The sequence below is a fragment of the Macrobrachium nipponense genome, chromosome 23 (assembly GCF_015104395.2).
Source record: "Macrobrachium nipponense isolate FS-2020 chromosome 23, ASM1510439v2, whole genome shotgun sequence".
NCBI classification, from domain to species: Eukaryota; Metazoa; Arthropoda; class Malacostraca; order Decapoda; family Palaemonidae; genus Macrobrachium; species Macrobrachium nipponense.
The window spans coordinates 10,653,330-10,673,371 of record NC_061090.1 but is presented as its reverse complement, the minus strand read 5'-3'; the positions used below and the strand labels follow the sequence as shown (position 1 = coordinate 10,673,371).

Genomic DNA, 20,042 nt, shown 5'->3' with positions numbered 1-20,042 from the left:
CTTTGCCACAGCAAGCGGATCTGGGACCATTCAACAGTAGACCTCTAGCTTCCTGTTGAACCGTATACTGAAGAGGTCTAACATAGGTCTTCTCCAAGTAGACAAAGGAGACAAGAGGAAAACCCAAGGGAATGTCCTATGACAATATGCTCTACACAGATAAGTTCTAGTTACATGCAGTCCATGGTTATTAGTGGACTCAGTTAATGGTGATCCAGTTTTAAGGCGCTGCTCTTGTGGCATAAAATTGGCAATTTATGGCATCATAACGGGCCGAGTTTCGGTTATCGGTGCCATAATGTGCCGATAATATCGTTGTATGGCACCAACAACATACATAACACAGGCGCCATTAACGGAAACTCTGCGCTCTAAGCACCATAAATTGCAGTTTTGGTTAATCACGGTTTTTGCTTGTCAGCACCCCACTCAAAAGAATCCCCTCCGAAATCCAGGGACTGCCTTTACCCTACTGTCAACTTGTGGAATGTCAAAGGAATTTGCACTGTAGACACAGATGTCCTCGCACTGCTAAAGGAATGTACATTTCCAACTGAGGAGACATCCTATCAGATCATCTATGATGACATAAGTTCAGTATGCTACCCAACAGAGAAAATGCCCTATGATGATAGGACACTGACCCAACGCCCATTTCTTTGACTTAGGAACCACCACAGCAATGTTCCTGAACAAGATAGCACAAAGCTAAAGATGGATTTTAACTCCTGCAGAGACAAGAACTACTAAGATAAGAGGCACAGTACTGGTCTGGTCACTTGGATATATAAAATTAGGCTAAGTTAGGAACTGTACCCAACCTAACCTACCCCAATCCCAAAATCTTGAAGAACAGGAAAATCCTCCTCTTGCAGAAGTCATGACGCAGAGGAACATGCTCCAGGATACTGAAGAGCAGGTCTGATAAAGATAGGTTCAAACCAGCAAGGTTAAGCTAAGAACTCCAATACTTTGGCTAGGCCAGGATGGTATAAAAGGTTTGAACTAGATAGACTAGGCCTAGAACTCAACCACTTAGGGTAGGCTAAGCCGGTAAAGAAAGGTTTGAACTAGCTAAACTGGGCTAAGAACTCAACCACTTTGGCAAGGGTAAATTGGTAAAGGGAAGTCGTTCCTAAGCCTTCCTTAATTTCGGAGTCTTCTTGCTCTACACTCAAGTACCTAAATATTTGGGTAGGTCTGATACGTCGATTTATTCAGTTAGAAAAAAATTCTACTCATAAAAATGCCTTGTATGATTGGAATTAAACCATGCTTCATAAGCATAAGGCAGGATGGTTCCACAGAACTTCACTGTAAACAAACCAACCTATTGACTAACTGTAACTATACTTTAGGACAGAAAGTCGAAATGTTAGGTCAACATTCTTGTAGGAACAATCCAAATTGAAAATACAGTGGGCCCCTCGTATTCACTGGGGATTTGTACCAGACACAACCCTCCCCAATACTATTTAAAATTCACAAATACTTAGAACCCACTCTAAAAACGCTTATAACTGTCAATCTTGACAGTTCAAACACCAAATGCATACCTTAAATAACAAGAGAGAGAGAGAGTAATCAGTGTGTTTACACTTGGATCTTAAGTTCACAAAAGAGATTAATTATGCCACAATACATCAACTTACTGTTGGCAAACAGCAGACTTTTAAAACAAACATGAGGATTTTACAAACAAGTAATAAGTCAAGAATGCAAGAAAATGAAAGAGATAAAATAACTTTTCACAAGGAAGCTGCTTAAACAAACAATTGAAGGCACGCAGAAGTTGAAAGTGGCGCCAGTTTGTTTATTAAAGAGCTTAGTTACTTTTACAGTAGTAAAAAAATTGTAAAAAGCAATTGTGACTAGATTGGTATTTTACCATGACAAAAATGAAAGTGATTTGGACAGAAATGGGCAAAGAATCATCCCAGATCAGCTGATAAGTCAATGGGAAGCAGAGCTGTTCTCTCTCTCTCACGAAGCAGAACCGTTCTTCTCTCTCTCTCTCTCTCTCTCTCTCTCTCTCTCTCTCTCTCTCTCTCTCTCTCTCTCTCTCAGTGCACCAAACACTGACTCGAGAAAGCTTTTCTTTTCTTTTCTTACTCTATTGCCTTTGTTTGTTAGTTTGTATGGTGCTTTTACGTTGCATGGAACCAGTGGCATTCATTCATTATTCCTCAAAAATATGAACCCTTCCTCACTCTACCTCAAGTTAGCTGTGTATCACTGCAATGACGAATAATTTTGTTAATCATTTGTGCTAAATTTTATTGTGAAAAGCTTTGTTCTTTCATTTACTGTTTTGTTAATATTGTTCAACTAGACAGTCTCACTCGGCGCAATGAACACTGGCTCAATTAAGACTTTTCTTGTACTGCATTTGATTGTTTTCATATTTTACCATTATGTTAAATTTAGTGTGAAATAACATTTTATTTTCTATGTAAATTGATACTGCTTTTACGTACATATTATAGTAAAGTTTTTACTCTCTTCTCTCCTCAACAATGCCACGATGCACAATAACTTAAAATCATTCATTCATTATTCCTCAAAAATATAAATGCTCCCTCATTCTACCTCAAGTTAGCTATGACGAATAATTTTGTTAATCATTTGTGCTAAATTTTGTGAAAAGCTTTGTTCTTTCATTTACTGTTTTGTTGAGAGAGAGAGAGAGAGAGAGAGAGATATTCTTTAGTATATCCTTTCACCTCCAAGATGGCAATGATTATTAGCACGTTTCTTTCACTTACATTCGATTGTCCTAATTACTTCTTTTTGTTACGGTAAAATATCTATCTAGTCACAAATGCTTTTTATGATTTTTTACCACTGTAAAAGTAACTCGGCTCATTGATAAACACACTGGCAGTGTGTTCAGCTTCTGCATGCCTTCAACTGTTTGCTTGAAAAACTTCCTTGTGAAAAATTATTTAATCTTTCTTTCCTTTTCTTGCATTCTTAACTTATTACTTATTTGTTTGCAAAATCCTCATGTTTATTTTAAATTCTGCTGTTTGCCAAAAGTTGATGAATTGCGGAATAAATTATTAATCTCTTTCATGCACTTCAGATCCAAGTGTAAACACATCAACAATCATACATGCTGATTTCTCCCTCTCTCACACAGGCCAATCAGACACACTATTGATTCCTTTGAATATCCTTTTAAAATATGAATAAAATTGATTTTGTTATCAACCTTTGCCTACTGCGACTGTTTCAGTTTCCTCAGAGGGTTCCAGTCTATCCTCCCTCCAACCCCCCGCCAGCCATGCACCATTTTCACCAAACAGTTTGCAAATCGTACACGGAGACAAAATTTGTTTGAAAATTTTACTTTATATAACGTACTGTTTTATTACTTTACACTCTTAATTTATCTTTTGAACACAATAATAACTGAAAAAATTTGAAAAGGGGGACTTTCTGGGTTGGCAGGAACAAATGATCCTGATTCCCTCTATTTCTTATGGGGATATTTATTTCATACTTCAAATTAATCGTATTTCGAACAGCCTTCTGGAACGGATTAAGTTTGTAGTCTGAGGTACTACTGGGTATACAAATATTCTACTAAAATTGTGTTTTTAGCTATAGGGGACAAAAAATGAAGTCCCAACCAATTTCCTTTCACTCCAAAATTCAATCTCAACACTACTCAAAATAATGCATCCACTACCATGATTCTCATTATTCCCAAAATCCCAGAAAGCACCAACCACTTAATTTCCACTTGGAAAAGTTATTTGACTAGACTAGAAACTAAAGTTCAACATACCTGAACAGTTGGTGCCCACTTTTCGAATTCCAAAGCCCAATTAGATATGGTAGAAAGTGGTACAATGATGAGGTAAGGCCCATTATTCTTCTTATTCTCTATCAGGTACGTAATGAGACCAATAGTCTGAATTGTCTTACCCAGACCCATTTCATCAGCTAAAATACCATTGAGGTTGTTGTTATAAAGAGACACCAACCATTCCAAGCCCTGAAAGAGACATGACATCAATTATCAAATTGTACTTAGTTTCAACTTCAACAAGTTTTCCACCATTGCTAATCTTCAATCTTAATGGTGTGATAAAAAGTGACCCAGAATTAGTATCAATGAAATGGGTAGGCATTCATGAAGACTTGAGTCATCTGGGATGACAGTAGAACAAACAGATGGGTATTTAAAGAAAAATAGGAATGAAGCTGAGGCAATGGTATACTACAAAGAACCACTGTACCAACAATAAATCTCCTTACATGAAATAACCTCTTTAGGAGGATGAAAAAAAAAAAAAAAAAATTTTTAATCCAAGTCTTAAAGCTTCTTTTTCCAAAGAATAACAGAAAAAAGTAAGTCTTTGCTTACACAACCATTCATAAAATAAAAATATTCTTAAAACTCGTGAATTTTCTATGGAATAAAAACACTGAAGAACTCAAAAGAATGACAAAATGAATTAGATATTAAGCACCCACTGCTCCACTGAATGGTCTTGTCTTTATAGAAAAAAAAATTATAAACTTGGAAACAGTGTATATACCTTAATTCAAAAATGAACTCAACAACTAGTAAATGTACATACCTTAACCTGGTATTCTTTCAGAGAACCATTGACCATAATCTTTGCCTGCTCTGTTACAGTTTCCTTGATAGTATGGGCAATGGAGTAATAATTTTTTTCTCCAGTTACATCTTTGTACTCATCATCTTCAACCTTTGCCTTCTTGAGGACCTCTTTGGGATTCTTCTCTGCTGCATCCAACTTATTCTCAGTCGATGCTGGAGAGGCGCTTTCCTCCTCTGAAAGGACTATCATGTCTTTAGAAACAGTTTCTCCATCATGTGGCAATATAAATTCCATAAACCATAAACTCATATTAGATTATCCAGTACTGTATCACCAGTAGAATTACTTTAAACAAATCTTTAATGAGGATATCTACTGAAATAATTTAAACATAGCATTCTCTATTCCTTACATGATATACAAAACCACGGCTGATGAATTGAAGGATAAGCACCCAGAGCTGATACATTCAAGGGTAGTAGTGCAAGTTCAGTTTGCGGCATGATTTCTAAACCCGCATTCGCTAAACACATTTCACTACGTTTCTTTACCTTACATCCACATTTAAAGCACAAGTCAAAGAACTAGTGATTTCGGTACACGACATATTTCTCTAATCTGACCCAGAATTTTGAATTTTTATTTTTGCAGTAAACTTTGTGCAGTGCAAAAAATTCTATCTTGGTAGTAATTTTCACTAATTTCTCTTAATTTTTATTTGTTCTGGGAACCTGACATAACCATTAAGTCAGGGATGTTATACCTTAACTTCTAGTATTTTAGTAAAAATAAAATTTTTTCTGAAAACTCCAAATTTTAATAGTGAAGAAGAATTACCTTGCTCTAGATATAATTCAACAGGTTGCTAATAAGTAATACTTGATTGTGAAGAAGAATGATCTTGCTTTAGATATAACTTAACAGGCTGCTAATAAGCAATATTTGATTCCTTGATTTCAGTATCGAATATAGGCAACTACGCTCTAGTTTTAACCAACCACTTTCAAAATATCCAGTAATACCTTAATCCTATGCAATTTGAGTTGTGCAAATTCACAATAGTGTGAACTTTTCATTGAAACCTAATTATCATACACAAGTTTTTCACAGATCTGTGAGTGAATCCTCAAGAAACCCTGTAAAAGTCTAATTCGTATGAAAATAACTTTTCTTTATAACTTGAAGAGAAGCTCGAAGCCAGAGCTGTCAAATATGTCTATATTTAGTATGACAAGTGGGGGAGTGTTGTGGTTAGGACAGTCTCTCTCTTTGTAGTTAGCAGCAGTTAATTTTAAATTGATCTAATTTTACATTCACTGTCTAGACCTGCAAATGTGCCATTCTAAATCACACACACATGAATAAGAGTTCTGAAAAGGAATTTCAGAACAAAGACAAAGAGACAGAACAAAGAATTTCTTAAAAAAAAAAAAAAAAAAAAAAAAAGAGGTTAAGAAGACTTCTAAAAACAGACTGGTTGGAGGGGGGGAAGACAGAAATAGTATGTACGCAATCTTCACACACACTCTTATATTTTTACCAACCATTATTTCTTTCTTAAAGGGTAATGCATTAAACTAACTTTACAATGAAATTAAAGTACCTTTAATTTCATTTATAAGTTAGCTTAATACTTAGGGAGCATGATTAGGGTCAAACTTAGCATTCTAAGTCTACAAATAAGCATTTATTAGCATTTGTAGAGACTGTGCCAAACTTACGAAAAAATTTGACATGCACAACGGGGTCTGGAACCTAACCTCACATAAGATTGAGGTATTACTGTAAGTACATTGAAAATGAATGAGTGTTTGGTTACCTATAATGCCTCTTATCATTCCTATATTAGTCTGTTGGTATCCTACCAGAGTAGTTATACAGGCAGCCCCCTTTATCATTGGTATCAGTTACCAGCATTTCGGTTTTACAGCGCTTGTTCAATATATTCATAACCAGCTTTTTCCCTCCGTAGGGTTTATAGCATCGTTGTCTGGCTATTGGTGGCTTAGGCTACTAACATAACGAATATGCATCTCTTCCTTGGCTCTTTTAAAAAGTTATCCTTTACTTCGCTGTATCCAATAATACTGAATGTAGTCTTATCTCACTATTGTAAAACAAAATACACACAAACTGATCATGTTTTATTTGGAAAACCTGCTGAGGGCGCAGGGAAGATTATTTCGCCGTATTCATTTCAGAGTAATTTTCTTGCTTCTATTTAGTGTAAATTAATCTCTAAAAATTCTGCTTATATGGGACAAGGTTTTTGTTATATGAAGTTTTTCAAGTTGAAATATGACTTAAATATGTCTTGTTATGAACTAAATTTAGTTATTTTTTTCTTAACCCTCTTACGCCGGAGCGGTAAATAAAAAATTGTCTCCCGTGTGCCGGAGGGGTTTCAGAGTGAGCGCGGAAGCGGAAATTTTTTTTTTTTTTTTTTTTTTTTTAATCACAGCGCGCTTAGTTTTCAAGATTAAGAGTTCATTTTTGGCTCCTTTTTTTGTCATTGCCTGAAGTTTAGTATGCAACCATCAGAAATGAAAAAAATTATCAATATCATATATAAATAATGCGATATATGATAGCGCGAAAACAAAATTTCATATATAATTGTATTCAAATCGTGCTGTGCGCAAAACGGTTAAAGGTAACAAGTTACTTTTTTTTCGTTGTAATGTACACTAAATTGCAATCATTTTGGTATATAACACATTGTAAAACAATAAAAGCAACACAGAAAAAATATTATCACAAAATAATGCATGAATTCGTAACGCGCAGACGTAAACAAATATTTTTTTCAAAAATTCACCATAAATCTTAATATTGTCCTAGAGACTTCCAATTTCTTTCAAAATACAGACAAATGATTGAATATTACTATACTGTAAGAGTATTAGCTTACAATTGCAGTTTTCGACCATATCTGACGAGTTAAAAGTTGACTGAATGTCGAATTTTTTATATATACGTATATATTTTTTATATGCAATTATTTCGGAAATAAGAAAAGCTACAACCTTCAAATATTTTTCGTTTTATTCTACATGAAATTGCGCACATTTTCATATATAAAACTCTATGAAATGCCTAATATGAAACGGAGCAAATATTCCGAGAATGGGATGTACGTATTTCGGAGATTTGTGGCGGAGAATCCGCGTGCGGAGGGAAGGAAAGATTTTTTTTTAAATTCACCATAAATCTAAATATTTTGCTAGAGACTTCGAATTTGTTTCAAGATGAAGATAAATGACTGAATATTAATAGACAGTACGAGTTTTAGCTTAAAATTGCGTTTTTCGACCATTTCGGTAGTCAAAGTTGACCGAACGTGGTTTTTTTCTATTTATCGTGATTTATATGCAAATATTTCAAACATGAGAAAAGCTACAACCTTCAATTATTTTTTGTTGTATTCTACATGAAATTGCGCACATTTTCATATATAAAACTTTATGTAATGGTTAATTTAAAATGGTGCAAACATTACCATAATCGCACGTATGATTTTTTCGGAAGAGTTACCGCGCGGACGTAAAGAAAATGTTATTTTTTTCATAAATTCACCATAAATCGGAAATATTGTGCTAGAGACTTCCAATTTGTTGCAAAATTAAGGTAAATGCTTGAATATTACTAAAATATAAGCGTTTTAGCTTTCAATTGCGTTTTTCGACCATTTCGGTAGGGTAAAAGTTGACCGAAGGTTGAAATTTTGGCAATTATCGTTATTTATATGAAAATATCTCAAAACTGATAAAAGCTACAACCATGGGTTGTTTTTAGTTGTATTGTGCATGAAATTGCGCACATTTCCAAATATAAAACTTTATATAACGGCTAATTTTAAAATGGTGCAAACATTACCACAATCGCATGTATGATTTTTTTTCGGAAGAGTTACGCGCGGACGTAAGGAAAAAGTTTTTCATAAATTCACCCATAAATCGAAATATTGTGCTAGAGACTTACAATTAGTTGCAAAATTAAGGTAAATGATTGAATATTACTAAAATATAAGCGTTTTAGCTTACAATTGCGTTTTTTGACCATTTCAGTAGAGTCAAAGTTGACCGAAGGTTGAAATTTTGGCAATTATCGTTATTTATATGAAAATATCTCAAAACTGATAAAAGCTACAATCATGAGTATTTTATTGTTGTATTCTACATAAAAATGCGCACATTTTCATATATAATACTTCATGTAACGGCTAATTTACAATGGTATAAAAATGATGTCAGTGACGAAATAATTTCCGTGATGTGTAACAGATACTTTTTAGTGCGGCAAGAAAGAAATTCGCGCTTGCGCGCCTGCGTAACGATTGTAAACAAAACAACACCTTGATCCGTGAACTCCCAGCATCCCCCAAGTCGCGTGATTCAAAAGTTTTAGGCTGGTAGGCCTATAAGTATTTTTCCGCGAATTTAAAAAAAAACTTTTGTAAGTCGACGTAAAATATGTCCAGTCGGCACATGGGAGACAAAAAATGTCGACGTAAAATACGTCCAGTCGGCGTAAGAGGGTTAATAGATGGTGCCGTTGTCTGCTTATCGGTGGCTAAGCCTAAGCGCTGACAGACCCTCATGAAATACAAACAACAAATTTGCATCTTTTCCTTGGCTCTTTTAAAGTTATGATTTACTTTTCTGCATCCAATAATATTGTAAATAGTCTCATATAACTATAGTATTATAAAAAACAAAGCGATCAATGTTTTGGTTTGGAAAAATCAACTGAGAGCGGAGGCAAGATTATTTTGCCACATATTACTCGATTCAGAACAATTTTCTTGCTTTTACTTAGCGTAAATTAATCTCTAGAAACTCCATTTATATGGGACAAGGTTATGTTTTGTTATGTGAATTGTTTTTAATTTGAAATATGACTTACATACGACTTGTTGTGAACTAGATTAAGTTATGTTTTTCGTTAATAGATGGTGTCGGGAGCATGTTTTTCGTGTAAAAAAATTAACAGATTCCATTCACTATTTTCATCCTATTTCATAATAATACAAGATTTACCAATTTATCTTTTATACACGTTAAAATACCAGTAAAACATATTCTTCCATGGCCAGTATTTTTTATTAAAATTCTTTTTTCTCCACCATTTATCCATGTTGCTGATGCATGATAATTTATAGCTATTAGCAGTGTGAATATTTTTTTCTCAGGTTCAGCTACAACTGCAGCTTAAATTTAGCAGTACTATATTTCCTTGACAATATTTTCTCCATAGCAAATAAAGGTATAATGCAAAAATATTTAAGTCCTGTTCTTAATTAACATCACTTGTAACATAACTACAGTAATTTTTTACTATCGTACGATGGCTGAAATGTAAGCAAAACATTGTAATTATCAGATTCGGTTCGGTTATTGCAGCAAAACAACTGTTATCGTTCAGTTGTTCATGGCTGTAGCATTTAAGCAACGATTATAAAGTTACTAACGATAAGTTTATCATTCTCTTTTGCTTTTTTAACTTATTTAACTACAAGATTATGATAAATAGAGAGATGGAGGAAACATTAGCAGCCTGAAAAAGGTGACTCTCACTCTCTCTCTCATACTAGGCCAAGATTTACTAGTAAGTTCATTGAATTCGACAATTAAAATTTGTTGAGCTACCATGCAGAACATAGTAAATTATAAGGCAAATGAAATCCCACATTTTCATTATAGTTATTAACATTTAGGGTAAAATAACTGGCATCGTTAACAAGTCTAGGGCACTGTAAGGTGGATTGTGGTGCCCATAGACTTTTGAATTTCAGTTACTGTCAGGTCCCCCGTTGGTAACCGGGGGCTGCCTGTATTAGACTTTTCCCCTTTTTGGAGGGAGGCGATATCATCACCTGTTCACTGCCCTAAAATAAATATTCCACATTGCACACAATGAGAGATTTTGGCTAGAACAGCCTCTCAGGAGAGGAATATTGTCTTAGCAGAACTGGTGACTATTTCATGTGAAATTTCTATACATAGACTTCCTCACTGCCTTGAGGGTAGTCAGTTTGTCATAATCCAGCAGCAAAGGTAAGACATAACATGAATGTTTCCCTTTATTCAACCACATTAGGTACTCCAGTTCAATGGGTGGTGATGCACAGTCCAATTTCACTATTATCAAAACCCAGACACAGTAAAATTCTGGTCTTTTTTCTAGGTGATTGTTGTCAAAAGTACATAAGCTATAGATTAACATGGGAAAAAGAAGAAAAAGGCCCAAACAAACTACACCAATGGCATTTAGCAAAACAAACACTCCTCTACTCAGCAATTCTATGATACAAGCAAACAAAAACTAAAAACTGAACCATTCACACCCCTTTACAACTACTCAAACTTCTATTGAATTTTTGTTACAATATGGTAGCCAAATATCCATTAGCCTATCCTTTTATTTTGAAACTCAAACTTCTATTGAATTTCAGATACAATATGGTGGCCAAATATCCATTTGCTTATCCTTTTATTTTGAAAGTCGGAAAAGAATTATACGTATTCAAGTATCCAACCACACAAATTCACACAAGCAATAGTTAAGACTATTTCTGAAATGCAACAAATAGCTCTACGCTACTATCTTACAAAAGAAAAGAAGGTAATGAACTCAGACAAGTTAATGGCAAAAAGTACTAATCTTTCTTTTCTAGTTAAATGACAAAAAGTACTAACCTTTCTTCTCTGTTTCCACCTCTTCATTCTCATCATCAGATGTTTCAGAATCATCTTCAGGTAATACTTCCCACCCAGGATTTGCTGTCAAGAAAGCCTCCAAGTTGCTAGCCAAAGGAGCAGCTTTTCCACTCACAATAGTTCCTGTAGCCGATTCCATTACAGGTATGTGACGTTCCTGAGGACCACCTTCTTCACTATTGTCAGCTTCCCGTGCTTTGCGTCTTTCCTCTCGCTGTTTGTGGGAAGAGGAAAAATCTGTAGAATTATGCTGAATTTTAAGAGAAAATACACTGAAAAAAATTTAATGGTCCACACATATAAAAGAATCTTAATGCTTTGTGTGTTGGGTGTGGTGGGAAAGGCTGCTATACAAAACTACATAAAAATGATATTGTTATGATACAATAAAGTTTTATACATACTTACCTGCAGATATATACTTAGCTTTAGACTCCGTCGTCCCGACAGAAATTCAAATTTCGCGCCACACGCTATAGGTAGGTCAGGTGATCTACCGTCCTGCCGCTGGGTGGCAGGAATAGGAACCATTCCCGTTTTCTATCAGAGTCTTTCTCTCTACCACCTGTCTCCTGCGGGGAAGCTGGGTGGGCCATTAATCGTATATATCTGCAGGTAAGTATGTATACAACTTTATTGTATCATAACAATATCATTTTTATACATTCAACTTACCTGTCAGATATATACTTAGCTGATTGGCACCCTCGGTGGTGGGTAAGAGACAGCTAAATACTGAAATAGACAGGTAAACAACATATGTTGTAGGTACAAATAAACCTTGGTTCCTACCTGATTAAGCGGAAGACTTCGTGGCTAATCTGCCCAGGAGTCTGCTTCGCTTCAAGAGCCTCAGCGAGGATAGTGATTTATGGCTAAGAGATCTTGTGGGTCTGCCAATGGGGTCTTATCCACTTACTCGGCAGAGCCTAAATGGCCTTTGTCAATGGGTGCTAATCCACTAATATGACAATACACCTGCTTTAAAAGCATATACGAGAAGCAAAAACATACATCCCGACCACCTGATCCTAACACCTGTGTTAGTTCTAAAGATCGTAAGGAGTATCCCCAACTCCTGACAACAACCCAAAAACTCAACACCACCATATACGCGCACACACAAGTACCAAAAAAAAATTTCGTACATCCATATTTGTCGGATATTCCTCAGTTTCTTCTGACAAAAAGCAACTGTCGCCTGTGCGACGCCTAGTGCCTTTGAAAGTCGAAAACCAAGAACATCTCTAACTATAGGGTTTACGTACATACACAATAATTAAGGATCAGTCTTTGCTCCAAGTCCCAGCACCGTATCCGCTGACACAAACGGACCGAGAGAGAAGCACTTCTCATAAGTTACCCTGACATCCTTCAGGTAATGAGATGCAAAAACTGAATTGCATCTCCAATATGTCGCTTCGAGAATATTCTTCAGCGACATATTCCTTTGAAAGGCTAGAGACGTAGCAACCGCTCGAACTTCATGAGCTTTAACTCTAAGAAGTTTGAAGGAGTCATCTGGGCAATCATTGTGAGCCTCAGTAATTACACTTCTTACAAAGAAGGCTAAGGCGTTCTTAGACATGGGTCTTTTAGGATCCTTACAGAACACCATAGACCCTGTTGATCAAACCTCCCAGCTGCTTCTTTTTACTCAGGTAAAATTTAAGGGCTCTGACCGGGCAAAGGGACCTCTCAATTTCTTTGCCTACTAGGTTCGACAGGCCCTTTACTTCAAAGCTCCTGGGCCAGGGCTTTGAAGGATTTTCATTTTTCGCCAGAAATAAAGTCTGGAACGAACAAATGGCAGCCTCTCCTTTAAAACCAACCCTAGAATCAAGAGCGTGTATCTCGCTCGTTCTTTTGGCTGTAGCGAGAGACAACAAGAATAAACATTTTCTCGTAATGTCTCTGAAGGAGGCAAGGTGTGGAGGTTCGAAACCGCTTTGAGGTTAGAAATTTTAGGACTACGTCCAGATTCCAGCTCGGGTTCTAGGAGTATTGATTTTGAAGTCTCAAAAGACCGGATCAGATCATGAAGATCCTTATTATCAGCTATTTCTAAGCCTCTGTTCCTGAAAACAGCTGAAAGCATACTCCTGTACCCTTTTATAGTGGATACGGAAAGATGCGATTCCTCCCTCAAGAAAAGAAGGAAATCTGCAATGTTGTTCACAGAGGTATTGGAGGAAGACAGCTTCTTCGATTTACAATATCTCCTAAAGACTTCCCACTTCGATTGATAGACTCGTATAGTCGAAGGTCTACAGGCTCTAGCAATAGCCTTTGCAGCTTTTTGAGAAAAGCCTCTCGCTCTGACGATTTTTCGATAGTCGAAAGGCAGTCAGAGCGAGAGCGGGGAGGTTTTGATGATACCTCTCGAAGTGGGGTTGTCTGAGCAGATCTGCTCTGTTTGGAAGAGATCTGGGGAAGTCCACCGTCCATTCCAGTACCTCTGTGAACCAATCTTGAGCTGGCCAATATGGGGCTATTAGAGTCATCCGCATCCCCTTTGAGGCCACAAATTTTCTGATTACTTCGCCCAGAATTTTGAATGGGGGAAAGGCGTATGCATCGAGGCCCGACCAATCTAGAAGAAGGGCGTCGACAGTGAATGCTCTCGGATCTTCTACTGAAGAGCAGAAGATGTCTATCCTTTTGGAGAGGAACGTGGCAAACAGGTCTATGTGAGGTGTCCCCCATAGAGCCCAAAGACGTCGACATACCTCTGAGTGGAGGGTCCACTCTGTGGGAAGGACCTGGTTCCTCCTGCTCAGTCTGTCTGCTCTCATGTTCCTCTCTCCTTGGACAAATCTCGTGAGGAGGATGATGTTTCTCTCCTTTGCCCAAACTAAGAGATCCCTCGTCAGTTCGAAGAGGGAGAACGAATGAGTCCCGCCTTGCTTTCGAATGTATGCCAGAGCAGTGGTGTTGTCCGAGTTGACTTGGACCACCCCGTCTCTGACTATTGATTCGAAGTACTTGAGGGCAAGGTGTATGGCTATCAATTCTTTGCAGTTGATGTGCCATGACATCTGCTCGTTCGTCCAGGTGCCTGACACTTCTCTTGTTCCTAGCGTCGCACCCCATCCCGTTTCCAAAGCGTCTGAATACAACACTTGGTTTGGGTTCAGCACGGATAAGGACACTCCCTCGTTCTTTTCGAGAGGGGCTAACCACCCTCAAGTGATTCTTTACCTCGAGAGGTATCTGGAACGAGTCCGAAAGTTGTCCTGTCTTCCAGTTCCATACTTTCTTTAAGAAGAATTGCAGGGGGCGAATATGAAGTCTCCCTAGGGGGAAGAACTGTTCCAGCGAGGAAAAAGTTTCTAGAAGGCTCAACCATTCCCTCGCTGAACTTTGTTCTCTCCCTAAGAAGTTTGAGACTTTCATAAAGCGTCGTATGAGTAATTCCGGCAAAGGAAAAACTCGAAAACCCTGAGAATCCATGAATCCCCAGATAAACCAGGTTCTGGCTGGGGATCATCTGAGACTTCTCGAGGTTCACGAGTAATCCTAGAGATCGAATCATGTCTAAGGTCGTTATTAGGTCCTCCAAACACTGTGTTTCCGATCTGGCCCTGATTAGCCAGTCGTCTAAGTAAAGGGAGATTTTTATTCCCTTTAAATGAAGCCACTTCGCTACATTCTTCATTAGGTTCGTAAAAACCTGAGGAGCTGTGGATAGGCCGAAACACAAGGCCCTGAACTGAAAAATCTTCCCCTTCATTACGAAACGAAGGTACTTCTTTGACGAGGGATGAATGGGAACATGGAAGTATGCGTCTTGTAAGTCCAGGGAGACCATCCAATCTCCTGGACGTAGGGCCGACATCACCGATGCAGACGTCTCCATACGGAACTTCTCCTTTTCTACAAATCGGTTCAGAGCACTTACATCCAGAACCGGTCTCCACCCTCCGGAAGCCTTCGGGACTAGAAAAAGGCGGTTGTAAAATCCCGGAGAGTGTGGATCTAGCACCGGCTCGATGGCTCCCTTGTTCCACATTTCCTCTACCATCTGAAGGAGCGTGTTTCTCAGCACAGGGTCTTTGTAACGAGCTGAAAGTTCCCGAGGAGTTGAAGTCAGGGGAGGTCTGTCCCTGAAGGGGATGCGATATCCCTTCCTCAGAACCGACATCAACCAAGGGTCGGCTTCTCTCTTTGCCCAGGCTTCCGAGTATTCCAGTAGCCTGTCGCCCCCACTAGTGTTTGGAGGTTCTGCATGCTATTTTCCCTTCTTAAAGGGACAGAAGGCTGATCTTCCTCGCTTGTCGGAAGTCTTCCTTTTGAAGGGGGGTCGTGTCTTGGGACCTCCACGAAAGGGCTGTTGAAACGGATGTGAGACTTTCTTAGTAACCATTCTGTTCTTCTTTGCCGATTGGACAAGATGGTCTTGTGTCGCCTTCTCAGTAAGTGAGTGGGATATTTCCTTCACTAACTGAGATGGGAACAGATGTTCTGATAAAGGAGCAAACAGCAAGGCAGTTCTCTGAGAAGGAGAAACAGCCTTGGTCAGAAAAGAACCAAAAACCGCACTCTTTTTTAGTATCCCTGCTCCAAAGAGGGAAGATACTTCTCCAGAACCATTCTGGACCGCCTCAATGCTATGAAGCACTTCTGGGCTAAGACTTTCCGATTCTTGAGACTTCTTCGAAATTACCCCAAGGGACCAGTCTAAGAAATTAAATACTTCCAGCACGTGGAAGAGTCCCTTGAGGAGATGATCCAAATCAGACATGCTCCAAGTAGATCGTGCAGAGGATAAGGCTTGTCTCCCAGAAGAGTCTACCAGACTTGAGAAATCCGACTCCGCAGAAGCAGGAAGAGACAGGCCCATATTCTCTCCTGTTTCGTACCAAATGCCTCTTCTACCTGTCAGTCTGGAGGGAGGCATACAGAAGACAGTCTTTCCTAATTCTTTCTTGAAATTCATCCAAGAACCGAGAGATTGGAGAGCCTTCTTCATTGAAATGGCCGGTTTCATTTTCAAGAAGGCAGAGGACTTATATGGCTTATTGCTCGAATAGAGAGACCGAGGAGAAGGCGGTGCGGCAGGGCTCAGCGACTCTCCGTATTCCTGGAGCAGAAGTGCGGATAAAGTCTTATAATTCGACAGTCCTTCATTAGCTGGGGCTTCGTCTTCCGAGATATCCTCTGGCTCGAGCCCAGCTGAAGGAGAACGATCTCTTGCAACGGACAAACACTCCGTAGGTCGCACATATTCTGAATTAAGAGAGCCTCTATTCGGGGAAGGACTGGCGGAAAAAGACTCTCTACGTTCTTTTGTAAGAGAGCTGGAAGTCCTTTCTATTCTCTTACATGATATCACCGATCTTTCCTTCTGAAGTCCCAAAGAGGAAGATCGCTTCCGAGGAGAAGAACTCTTGGAAGGCGATTCTAGCCTGGAAGATTCCGCATGTCTGGAACGTTCTGTTTTTGTAGAAAGTTCTTCGCGCTCTCTTGTGCGGAAAAATCCGCTCCTCTGGAAAGTTCCGCTCGTTTGGACTGTTCCACTCTTCCGGAAAAAGATTCCCGCTTGGAAAGTCCCAAGTGTCTTAAAGGCGATCCGCGCTTTGAAGTTTCCGCTTGTTCGGAAGGATCCGAGCGCTTGGAAAATTCCGCTTGAGTGGAATGCTTGGAAAGTTCCGAGCGCCTGAAAGGCGAATCATGTCTGGAAGCTTTCGTGCGTCTGGAAGGTTCCGTGCGCCTGGAAAGTTTGGAACGTTCGGAATGTCCCACTCGCCTGGAAGATTCCGCGCGTCTTATGGAAAGTTCTTCCACGGGTAAGGAGAGTTCGGAATGTCCGTGATGTTCCGAGCGCTTGGAAGGAAACTCGTGTTTGGCACGTTCTGTTATCGTAGAAGATTCCGTGTGTCTGACCAGTTCCGAGCGCCTAATAGGCTCCTCACCTTTGGAAGGTGCCTCTTGCTCGGAAAAATCCATGGAAAGGTCCTTCAGTTTGTCTACTTCTTCGTTCCTAGACATTTGTGTTAACTTTGAAGGAGCCTTACAATTATAAAACTCTTTTCTACTCTCCTCTCTCCCGGAAAGTTCTCCTTGCCTGGAAAGGGCTTCTGTCCTAACTGGCGCTTCTCGCCAAGATGGTTCTTCCTGGTCTGAAGAAAACCACTCATCTATAGAAGCTCGTTGCTTGGGAGAAGACGGAACAATCTTAGGAACCTCTCGTTTCGAGGGAGGCACCTCTGAGAGCGCCGCGGACCTCTTTATAGGAAGAGAGTTATCCTTCCTACGAGGTTTCTTGGAAAGAACTCCAACCAATGAGGAGATCTGTTCCTGCATTTTTTGTAGGATCTGAGCAGTAGTCGCATCCCTGTCCGTGTCGGAACGAGGGGAGGGAGATCTGGAAGGTGTCTGAGATTCCCTTACAGCACTTGGAGTCAAAAATGTTCTCTTTTTTACTGAAGAAGCCTCTTCAGGAAAGTGTTCTGGACTTGAGTCAAGCACCGTAGCTTTCCAGCTCCTCTTCAAGGGGCGAGAAAGATTCGTGTCTTTCCACCCTCTTCTAGGTGAAGGCGACTCTGACGACGAAAAACACTCACGAAGGATGCTTCTCCTGTAGCGATCCCTGGCAGTCTGGGGTGTAACAGAAACTGCCGAAGGGACGCCTGACCGGTAGGGAACCTCTACAACCTTCGTACGGCTTTCGACATTCCTTCTCCTCTGGGCTAGGGAGCTTGGAAGAGATCTAGACCTGGAAGCGTTGTAGAGCCGATCAGCCGCCCCATCCACTTACACTGGGGACACTCAACATCACTGTCCACTGTTAATTTACCACTCTTACCTTCTTAATGCCGCCATTTTGACCTGCATTCTATGAAGGGTAGCCTTCAGATCCGCAATTTCCGATGCTGAATCTGTAGGATTTAAAATGGGTGAAAGGGCAGAAATAGGGGGAGAAGGATTAATTAATGCATCATGGGGAGAAGCTAGAAAGCTAGAAACTAGTTCGCTAGACCTAGATCTACTTCGGCTTTTGGAAGCTTTCCTCAGCCTATCCCTTTCTAGCTTCTTCATATAAGAAGTAAGATTCTTCCATTCTTCTGCACTCAGGTTCTTGCACTCCCTACAGGTGTTAGAAAAAGAACATTCATACTTTCTACAACGCCTGCATACAGTGTGAGGATCTACCGAAGTTTTCGGCATTCTCACCCTGCAGCCCTCATTCACACACCTCACAACAACACTCGAGTCAGACATTCTTAGAAAAATCCAAAATCAAGTTCAAGAAACGGTCCACAATAGTGTATGCCAATACAACGATCCAGGTACGTCACCAAAAGTCGGTCAAGAAGATCAATTGCGATGAAAAAAGAATTCCAGCCAGAAGGTACCAACAACAATGTTGACAGTACCAGCGACAGAAAGAATCTGATAGAAAACGGGAATGGTTCCTATTCCTGCCACCCAGCGGCAGGACGGTAGAGCACCTGACCTACCTATAGCGTGTGGCGCGAAATTTGAATTTCTGTCGGGACGACGGAGTCTAAAGCTAAGTATATATCTGACAGGTAAGTTGAATGTATAAAAACACTTTTGTGAAAACACGACCCACTGTTCATATACGCTAAAAATATACCTGTGACACTATAAACAAAATTATACTACAGCATATCATAAAATATTTTAAAATAATCATTACTGCAAAACCCTGTCTCAAATGGCTCAAAAGAGATATCCTCATACTCTTAACCTAAGTTGCCATATCCATCTCTCAAACCATGATTCCTTATAATCACTAGTAATCTAAAATCTTGACTGTATGAATAACAATGGTTAATCTTGTACTGAATATAAAAAATATGTGACATACACAATAGCAATGGTTGACTGTATTAAGGGTATGTAAAATCCTAGTAATGAGTAGTCCTGTAGAATGGAAGATAGATAATAAAATGGCTAATTTTTAACCAATTTGTATTTTTAGAATTTAGGCCAAAGGCCCAGCGCTGGGACCCATTAGGTCATTCAGCACTGAAATGGAAATTGACTGTACAAAGGTTTGAATAATATAACAGGAGGGAAATCTTGCAGTAGTACTATGAAACATTAGTTAGGACAAGGAGAAAATAAGATGGAAGAAAGGGAACATTAATGGAGGTACAGTAAAAAGGAATGAAAGGGGTTGCAGCTAGGGGCCAAAGGGACACTGCACAAAACCTTAATGAAGCAATGCCTATAGTGCACTGCATGAGGTGCACTAATGGTACTACCCTTGACACCCCCTTATTTGCATTCTTGGTATTTGCAGACTCACATATTCACATTCTCATCATTTGTGGACTCACATATTGGCAGATTTCTCTATGGGCCATATCTATTTATTATTCGAGGGAAATCCTCCTATTCGCTGTATTTTTCTAGGAGGTATTTTTCTATGATAAATATCAACAAATTACTGTATTTTCAATCATTTACCTTCATTTTGTAACAAATGAGAAGTCTCTAGCAAAATATTTCGATTTATGGTGACTTTTTGAAAAAACTTTTTCCTTATGTCCGATTGTTGTAAAGTTTGCACCGTTTTATATTGCCCGTTACATAATGTTTTTGGATATATGAAAAATGTGTGCAATTTCATGTAGAATACAAACAACAAAAAACCCATGGTTGTAGCTTTTATCAGTTTTTGAAATATTTTCATATAAATAGATAAATAGAAAAAATTCGACCTTCAGTCAACTTTAACTCGACCAAAATGGTCAAAAACTGCAATTGTAAG

General features: G+C 38.9%; 1 protein-coding gene across 1 annotated transcript in view; it reads right to left on the bottom strand.

Annotated features, from left to right (window-relative positions):
- Positions 1–20,042, bottom strand: part of LOC135198613 (transcription activator BRG1-like) — a 264,106-nt gene that overhangs the window by 157,204 nt on the left and 86,860 nt on the right. Inside the window, 3 exon segments of the mRNA XM_064226363.1 lie at positions 3,794–4,003; positions 4,593–4,819; positions 11,276–11,510. Coding sequence (XP_064082433.1) covers positions 3,794–4,003; positions 4,593–4,819; positions 11,276–11,510 — 672 coding nt within the window.